General features: G+C 41.9%; 1 protein-coding gene across 1 annotated transcript; it reads right to left on the bottom strand.

The window, feature by feature from the left end:
• Positions 1–3,820: 3,820 nt before the first annotated feature.
• On the bottom strand, positions 3,821–5,976 carry LOC112142561 (histidine-rich glycoprotein-like). Its single transcript, XM_024266002.2, has 5 exons — positions 5,884–5,976; positions 5,583–5,684; positions 5,321–5,488; positions 5,084–5,200; positions 3,821–4,877 (listed from the first exon to the last, which is right to left on the bottom strand). Exon 5 carries the CDS (start codon positions 4,733–4,735, stop codon positions 4,301–4,303), a length of 435 nt encoding a protein of 144 aa, XP_024121770.2. The 5' UTR covers positions 4,736–4,877; positions 5,084–5,200; positions 5,321–5,488; positions 5,583–5,684; positions 5,884–5,976; the 3' UTR covers positions 3,821–4,300.
• Between the last annotated feature and the right edge of the window lie 3,877 nt (positions 5,977–9,853).

A 9,853-nucleotide genomic window follows, 5' to 3' on the forward strand; every position in this document is an offset into this window, starting at 1 on the left:
CTTTCACTTATCAAAAAACTTGAACTCTTGTTTGAACCACAAGGCTTTGGGCTTCAACGTGTGAAGGTTTGTGTCTATAAGTTTACGTTTATTCTCACAATCGCAAGTTAAAAACATAATTTGGGGTAAAAACCAGCCAGAAAATTTAATATGTGCGAGAATAGGAGAACTGAGTGGACTTTGAGTCAGACTAGAGGCTTTAGAGGTAAATGTGTTTGCCCCACAGGTATAAAGGGTAACATTTTACTAATTCAGCGGAATTTTCCTACATTTCGCCAAAAAAATTGTGACTCTGTGACCAACAGGGTTTGAGTAATGACAGTTTGTCATCTTAAAAACTCCAGCGTCTTCACTGCTGTGACATCATCCACTCTAGATCCACAACATTCCGTCCGTTAAGTTACATTGAAAGTTGAAAAATGTCCTAAATTTGCATAAAACTTGAACTTTATTGAGATAAAAAGGTTTTATAAAAAGCTGAATACACCGTTAATTGCTGAATCTCTGCTGAAGATTTCAAAGTTTGAATGGTGTCTGTAGCTGAAAGTATGCAGAAGTTCATAGGTTTCAAAGAACAATATTTTGAAGAAGTTCTCATTCATTTCCTGAGACATTTTGCTCAAACTTTCAAAAAAGATAAAGTTTTTTAATATCAAAAATACAACCATCCTTCTTAGCAAATACATTCTTGCTATAATTAAAATATTTTTTTCAGTTATAAGCTTACAAGTTGACCCAAAATGCTATTTGTCTCAATCTGTATGTAAATTTGTTCAGAATAATACAATTTTTTCCTCTGGAGAGCTGAAAATACCATTTTAGCCAATTTACTTAGCTTCAAATTGCACCACCATCAAACAAACATTCATATCTTCAAAGCTCTTTCACTCATTTTAAAAAAGTTTAACATTTTTTGAACCACAAGCCTTTGGGCTTCAATGTGTGGAAGATTCATATCTATACATTTACAAATGTTCTCACCAGTTAAAAACATCATTTGGAGGAAGAAGCCGCAAGAAGAGGTAATATAAGAACTGAGAGAAGGTTGTGTCAGACTAGGGGCTTTAGGGGCAAAAGTGTTTGCCCCACAGGTTTGAGAGTCCCAATTTGCAAATTCAAAGACATTTTCCAATGTTTTGTTGAAAAAATCGCGACTCTGTGACAAATGGTGTTGGAGTAATGGTAGTTTGCTGGAAAATTTTCTTCTGAAAAAATGGGAACTGGAGGGTGTTGCTGTGATAAAGGTGAAAGGTCAAAGCTATATTCCTGTGCTGCTCTGGTCCTAGCTCCTGGCTTGGAAAACAGCTCCACAGGTATGTCTACACCTTCTACAGAAAAACATATACACATTTGACATATTTGTTTATCCAGGCCCAGAAGTCATCATTGATTCCCAGTTATCACACGTTAGGGCTGTACTGAATTCAACCTCTGGTGCTGCCCTTCCATCCTGATGTAACCGGATCGTTTCTCTCTTCCAATGAGCTGAATCATGGAAATATCAATCTTCATATGATTGAAGATGGGGCTCAAGTTCATCAAATCCTTTTCAGAAAGTTGTTCAACATCTTCTTTCAAAATGGGGTGTCATGGTAACAGATGAGGCGTAGCCGACCGAGCAGTAACCCAGAAGGATCACGGAGTGCAGAATGAGGGATGAATAATTCTTTATTGTCCGGGAGATATCTGGTGACTGGAAGCAGGAGTTTCTGTGGCAGCTGGATACAGTGGACCAGAGCTTGAACTGGTCTCAGGAAGATCAGGTGTAGAGGAAGGATCGTTGGAAGCAGAACCCAGAGGTGCGTAGCGTGGCGTAGGGACGTGGTGTGGGGACATGACGTGGGGACTTGGCGTGGGGACTTGGCGTGGGGACATGGCATGGGGACTTGGCGTGGGGACTTGGCGTAGGGACATGGCATGGGGATGTGGCGTGGGGACATGGCATGGGGACTTGGCATGGGGACATGGCGTAGAGACATAGTGTAGAGACTTGGCATGGGGATGTGGCGTGGGGACGTGGCATGGGGACTTGGCATGGGGACATGGCGTAGAGACATAGCGTGGGGACGTGGCGTGGCTGGAGGCAGGGTTCCTGTGTGAATCAGGTCTGTAGAGGTGGAGAGTTGGACCCGTCGGCTCGTATGCTGGCAGTAATGACCTTGAGGTGAATACTGGAGAGGGCACATCCTAAACAGTGACCCAAAGTGATGGGAGGATTGCAGTCATCTGGGTCCAATCTGGATGGGACCACAGGAACCCGGGAGCACCATGACATGGAGACCTGTCTACTGGGGGCCATCTCTTCTTCTTCACCCTTTAGATAAGCATGTTTCTAAGAAGGTGAATTACAATCAAAACCGCCCAGAAATTCTGTTGTTGGTCAGGTACTGTCCGTCTGTCGGGGGCACAAAGCACCGTCAAAGCACTACAACACAAATGTATGAAGGACGGTTGGTATCTTTGACTGACAGAAATACAAGAAACATTTTAAACTTCAGAACATGTATCGCAACACCAAACGTACCTGCTAAACTAAAACAGGATGACAACAGGTGTTAATGTTGTGGCAGGGTAACACACAGCACACCAGTGGTTCATTAAACTGCAGAGTCATGGGGTGTGCTTGGGTCTTCACACTCTTTAAAACAAAATGAAATAAGCACATGCTGCGATGCGTCAAGGCACTGCTGTCATTTCGGATCGTTCTTTTGTCTTTTAGGACCAGAGATGTTTTGTGAAGTTGGGAGTACTCTCTGTCTTACTCGCGAGGACAAAAATAAAAACAAGGGGCCTTCATTTACTGCCTCACAGGTTCTTTCTGGTGAAGCTACTAAACAACAAAAGCAGTTGTATTTGCACCAAAGCAAAGACAATGTGAGGACTAAGCGGCCACGCCTTGATTCACCATAATTACACACCTGTGTGGCATCAGCTGAAACGGATTACAAAACATAAAACGCTTTGAAATGTTTGACAGGCGCCAAGCCCACATCAGCTGGTTCTCTGCTGGGGTTCAGTCAGGAAGAGGGTTTTGGAGGAAACCCCCCGAAAGAGTTCTGATGGTGAGAAGGTCTCCTCTGACATGGACAGGACTTCTACCTGGAACAAATCCAATGCAGCACAACAGCCTTAGTCACATGGTCACGGAGCTGAGATTCAAAAGGGGTATTATAAGTATTCAGTGTTTTTATCTTATCAACTTCATTCCAGATCGCACCTGAAAGATGTTTTACTGCAAAATGCGTTTATAATCCATTTTTTAATGATCAAAGCTCAGAACGAAGGAAGTAGACTATCTTGTAATCACATTGAAGGAAAAACTCTACAAATTACTGAAGTGTAAAAAAAACTCCACATAAATACTAATATAATATAATATAATATAATTAGGCCACATCTCTTTTACTGTTATAATGTTTGAGACACGCTCCTGTCTGATCTGGAGGGAGATTAATGGAACACACCGTCTGTCCTTTTAAAGTAAATAAATAATTGTCTAATTCTGATCTTTTGTGTGACAGCGTTAGATGGAGAAGAGTGAGTTGTTCCCACAGTTACAGGAGATATCTATGAAACGATTAATACCAGACAATTAATTTTTCAACAGTTTTATTTAAGATTTCATTATGACATAAGGGGGTGGAGGAAGAGAAACAGCCTTTTAGAAGTTACTCTAGACTAGCAGTTTTAAAACTATTTTTTAAGCAATCGTTTTTTCTTAGTTTCTGAATTTATATAGAATATAGAGTATAGAGTATTTGAAATGTGATGGGGGGGGGGGCAAAATGACCTCAAATTCTGAAAACATCAATCAAGAGTCACAAGAGTTGATTCAAAACAAAATTTTATTCAAATTTAGTAAAATACAGAATGTCAAAAGCTAATGGAAAAATAAATAAAAAAAATATTTGAAGAAAATAAATAAAATTACATAATCAGTTATTCATATAGTTACTTAATAAATAATATGGTATCTTAAAAAATATGATTTCCTTTTAATTTGCCTTCAAATGGAAATTAGTCAAATCTCTCCCAAGATAAAGCTAATAACTTTAATATCAATAAATTATTCTGCATTTCCCGCCCTTTACTACCAGACTAAAGAACAAGGGCAACATTGGTGATAGATGCAAAACTGTTTGATTATATTTATCTTGACAAAAGTTGTCAATCAGCAAAAAGATCAAGTATTGATCCTAATATATGCTTTTAGCATTCCATTCCATTAATCAACGGCTACAGCATGACTAGAAGAAGTTCAAACAGGAGAATAAGCAAACCCATTCTGACACTGTGGGCATCACTGGTGGTGGTTGAGACTGCTCCTCCTGCTGTAGTGGTGGTTGTAGTTGGGGTGGTGGTTGTTGTAGTTGGGGTGGTGGTAGTTGTAGTTGGAGTGGTGGTTGTTGTGGTTGGAGTGGTGGTAGTTGTGGTTGGAGTGGTGGTTGTTGTGGTTGGAGTGGTGGTTGTTGTAGTTGGAGTGGTGGTAGTTGGAGTGGTTGTAGTCGGAGTGGTTGTAGTTGGAGTGGTTGTAGTTGGAGTGGTGGTTGTAGTCGGAGTTGTTGTAGTCGGAGTGGTTGTAGTCGGAGTGGTGGTTGTAGTCGGAGTGGTTGTAGTTGGAGTGGTTGTAGTTGGAGTGGTGGTTGTAGGTGGACTGGTGGTTGTAGTTGGTATGGTTGTCATCGGGATGGTTGTAGTCGGAGTGGTGGTGGTTGTAGTTGGAGAAATGTTGCATGAACTGGTGTTGCAGCAGCTTGGTCCACTGGTGATGGAACCAACATTGTCCATGAAAGGCAGGTTAACCAGGCTCCCTGAAGCTGCACATATATTTGTAGATGTGCATCCCAGAGCTGAATATGTTGTAGAGCCGTTTATCACTGTGAAGGAAATGGAAAAAAGATGTTATAGATGATGTTTGGATGTTAAGGATTTAACTCATTTAACTTCTGAAAACGCTGATCTGAAACTCCAAGAAAGTTTCTTCTCTGAATCTGAAGACTTAAAAGTTTTAATTTGTCAGTTTGTTGAAATCTAAATCCATGATATTTGATCTTTTCCTCAGTGGAACCTCCTAAAAACTCACTGGTTGTTTGGAAGCAGCTGTTCTGGTCTCCTGTACACTGAACCGTAGAGGTGCACTGAGAGGTGGTCGGGTCACAGAACAAACATGTCAGGTTGTTAGCTGGCGGAGTAGCAGGAACTGAAACACAAGACAACATAGTTCATGTTCAAAGGTGAACAGGTCAACCACAAGAAGAGAGGAGTCTTCTTCTGGTCTTCACAGAGCAGATCAAGAGCTCTCGAGATGATCTAAACTTACAGGCCAGAGTCTGAGTGTTGCACTTGTTTGTGTTGCAGCACTCAGCTGATGCAATCACACTCGAGAAACCCAAGTTGACAGAAAACGTTGACGGTCCAGTGGCCGGACACAAAGAAGGAGCAGCACAGGCCTTGTAGATTTGTGTCCCTGAACTTCCAGATGAGGTGGCTGCAGAGTCAAAGTACAGATGGTTTTACTGATGGAAATCCTACAGAACCTTCCAGAACATGTACAGTAACGTCTGAGAGGAGAAGAAGAATACCTGTGATGGAAGCCGTGATACACATGGTCTCTGTGGTGCACTTCGCACTGATGGTAGAGGAACATGCCAGGTCTTTGCAGGCGTCACACTGAAGAGCAGCAGCTGCAAACAGAAACAGAACCGTCCTTCAGTTGGTGACCTGGTCTAGGAGCTGATGACAGAAATACTAGTAAAAAGTTCAGAACAACTGCTGCTGTTTCTGAGACGGGACAACAGCAACTTCACCATCAGAACCGTTACCATGAGATTACATTCACAGTAAAAAAGACAGTTTCAGCTGTAAAGCCTGTCAGAAGCTTACCGGAGCTGCAGAGCATCCAGACGAGAGTCAGAGAGAAGATCAGCTTCATCCTGAGGATCAGAAGAGTTGTGCGGATGTTTCTGGATTTGCTCGTCCACCTGGATTGTCATGCTCCTCCTGAGCAGCTTCAGCATTTATATAGTGTCCAGGTGACCTCAGTGACTGGGTGTGTGTCAGGTTTACATCGTCACACTTCTCACCCTTTTTGTCACAGCATCACAACAGGACAACACACCTAGACATTCCTCCTTAATTGGTGACGTTATGACTGTGAATCCTCTGAGCTTCATGGAAGGAAGCTCCTGCTCTTTGTTCAGGAATAATCCTCCAAGATACTTTGATTTTGTTGTCAGCTTTTTTGCATTACTACAGTTCATTTTGGCTAGTATTGTTTTAAATACTGTCAAAAACATTTTTAATTTGTGAATTTGTACAAAGTTTTAATACAAAATTGTATTTATAGGCCAGAAATTTGTAGCAAAACTAACCTCAAAGTAAACTATATAAAAAGGAATAAAACAAAAAATAATCTGCATTCTGGGGTCAGTGGATGAGTCGACGTTGGTTGCTGAAGCTGTTTGCTGAAGCTGCCAATTTATTTACCAAAGTGCTAAAGAACTGGAAGAGTCTCAAGTTTACCCAAAAATGTTATTAAACCCCTGAAGTTACTTATTAAATTAGCATCAACGTTCCTGTTTAGGTGATCCAGGTGCTTGACATGAACCATGAACATAATGCATCTGCAGTAGGTCAGCCCTTTGGTAGGACTTGAGTCCCTTCAGTTCCGGTCCGGTGGTAAATCCCATGCAGGGGCCAGCCGGAGTCACACATGGAGTACGAAAAAGCGTAAACAGCCAAAGCCAAGAGTGTGCTCTGAAAGAGGAGACATTTTCTGAATGATTGTACCACTTACTGCATAGTTGACTACTGTGTAGTAAGATGGAGTCAACATCTTAAAAAAACAACATTTTAATGTTACAGAGAAGAGCTCCATCAAACCCTTTGTTCAGCAGATCTAGATTTCATTTCTTTTGAAAAAATCAAACAACTTAATTTAAAATCGAGTTATTACAACCTGGAGGAAAAATACTCTTCTCTCTGCTCCATTTCATTCATTCATAAATGAGATTTTATTATTTTGTCGCCTCCTTTTGAAATTGACAAATCGACACAAACACAGACCCCCCCTCCGCCTAATGCCCCCCCCACCTCCAGCCTAATTTCTGTCCATCTGCTCGGTGGATCGCGCTGGCGGCCGTCAATCTGAGTAACTGACAATATATGTCTTAAACATTTAAGACAAAGAAAGACGTAAAAATAATGAGAAATAAAATGCTTTAGATTAATTTATAGGAATCACACAAAGTCACACAAACAAAAATGTAATACATTCTGCTTCCAAATCTGAACTTTATCATTGGTTAAACATGATACATTTGTCTTGTTCTGAAATCTTTATTTTTGTACAGTGAGTTTAAAAAGTAGATGATCAATTATGTATTTTGTATTAAAAGTTGATGGAACTACAATCATCCCCAGCCCCTTTTTTATTCCGTCAGCAGACGATGTTGTTGTGATTGAAAGAAGACAAAAAGATGGTCACACACGTAAGAAAAAGGGGCGTGTCGAACACCCACATAGAAAGAATATTTTATATCTCTTTCTATACCTAGTCATTAAAGTCTAAGTAGACCATGACAAAAACAAAACCAGGTGTGGCAAACAGTGTCATGGAGGAACTAATGATCTAAAAATATGCACTAGTTTGTTACTTCTTCAACCTTTCAATAAAACACTGAGCTAAAAAAAACAAAAACTATTGTTAACCTCATTAGCTGGACAGTGGTGTAGTGAATAGCGCTGTCACCTTACGTGGAAAAGGTCCTGGTTCAAATCCCGGCAGCATTTTTTCTGTGTGGAGTTGGCATGTTCTGGTTCATGTGAGGGTTTTATCTGGTTTCCTCCTTCAGTCCAGAGACATGATTCATGTGTTCATTGGTGATTCTGAACTGTCCCTTAGTTGTGAGTGTGGTTGTTCGTCTGCGTGTGTGTAATGATTGAACTGATGATGGTTGAAAACAACAGACCTCTGTGAGAACGGTGAAGAAACGCTAAATGACTCCTGTAGTGGTAGAAAAATGTATTACATCTGGTGGTGCGAACACTCCACTGCTCTTACCAACCCAATGTGATCTAAATGTAGAAAGTTAACTGTAGATTGAGATCCGGTCTTAATTCAGTTTCAGTAAAATATAAAAAGATAAGAATCAAATCCAAACCCACTTGGAGAACTGAGGACAATAAACCATTGAAGAGACGTTGCAGAGCCGCTGAAAGAAATTGGAGAAATCAGAAACCTGTTCTAAACTATAAACATACCAAAAACAGCTAAAACTATATAATCAAACAGTAAAATGGACCAGGAACTCAGCGATGAGCTACCTGGAATCTGATCAACTCTGCGTGAATAAAAACACAATGCCAGCTACGCATCATTGTGTGAGGACTTTGCTTCAGGAGCAAAAGTGATTCTGTCCAATTTAGGATTATAAATAAACAAAAAAGAATTTTTACTGAAAATGACCCCAGCCAGCAGGGCCAAGTGGCCCCCATATGGTTTAAAAGTGGGCAGAAAATGTGGGCCCCTATTGCTTGGCCACCATAGAAACTGCGGACAAACCCAATTGCGGTGTGCCTCAAGGTTCCATCCTTGGCCCCTTGCTTTTTGATCTTCACAGATTGCAGACTGTGAAGATCGACGACGTCTCCTCCTCCTCCACCCCCCTCAGCACGGGCTCCCCCAGGGCTGTGTGCTGAGCCCCCTCCCGTTCACCCTGCTGACCCACGACTGTACAGCAAGTCAGCCGAGCTGTCTGATCATGAAGTTTGGAGATGACACGGCTGTGGTCGGACGCATCAACAACGACGAGTCCAACTACAGTCAGGAGGTGGAACATCTGGAGAGCTGGTGCAAAAACAACAACCTTTGCATAAACGTGAAGAAGACGAAAGAGATGATCATGGACTTCAGGAGGGACAGACATCCCCCTCCTCCCCTGCACATCGGAGGGGCTGCGGTGGAAATGGTTTCAAGCTTCAGGTACCTGGGCGTACATATCTCTGACGACCTCACCTGGAGCATGAACACCTCCTGCCTGATCAAGAAGGCACATCAGCGCCTCTATTTTAGGAGGAGGCTCAGGCACGATGGGATGGGGAGCTCAGTCCTGAGCTCCTTCTACAGGTGTGTGGTGGAAAGCGTCCTGCCCTCTCCTGCATCACTGTGTGCTGCTCTGCAGCAGAGAGGAAAGCTCTGCAGAGGGTGGTCAGAGCTGCACAGAGGACTGTGGGCCGCAGCCTGAAGACCACCACTGAGATCTACGAGGGCAGATGCAGGAAGCGGGCCACCTGCACCATGAAAGACCCCACCACGCCCACACTCCCTGTTCTCCCTGCTCCCCTCAGGAAGGAGGTTACGAAGCATCAAGAGCAGGACCACAAGACTTCGTAACAGCTTCTTTCCTGAGGCAGTAAGACTGAAAAACTCCGGAGGACCCTGGTAGAACCCCCACCCCACAAACCCTCAGACTACCTCGAACAGTGCAATGTATTTGTGTAATATTTATTTTCTCTTTACTTACATTATCCTGGTGCAATAACCAATGTCTACAATAGATGCTCTTTACTGTGTATCACATTCATACATTGATACGTCTTCTATATTCATATTCACTATAACAGTTGGTCTGGGACTAGAGATGTGAATTTCATTTCATTCCTGTAGTGAAATGACAATAAAGAATCCTTGAATCCTTTAATATCTACATATTTCTTCTGGGGAATGTCATCAGAAGCAACAACATCAGCTTTCATAGCTATGCTGATGATACTCATCTGTACAAAGTTTTGTTTCCTGATGACACAAGATTGCAGAAGAAGCACTTTTGAACAGTATTTTAGACGTAAAATC

This window comes from Oryzias melastigma, linkage group LG14 (assembly GCF_002922805.2).
Source record: "Oryzias melastigma strain HK-1 linkage group LG14, ASM292280v2, whole genome shotgun sequence".
In the NCBI taxonomy this organism is placed as follows: domain Eukaryota; kingdom Metazoa; phylum Chordata; class Actinopteri; order Beloniformes; family Adrianichthyidae; genus Oryzias; species Oryzias melastigma.

Excerpts from the sequence above, each read along its gene's own strand:
- LOC112142561 (XM_024266002.2), bottom strand. The coding sequence starts at position 4,735 with ATGCAACATTTCTCCAACTACAACCACCACCACTCCGACTACAACCAT.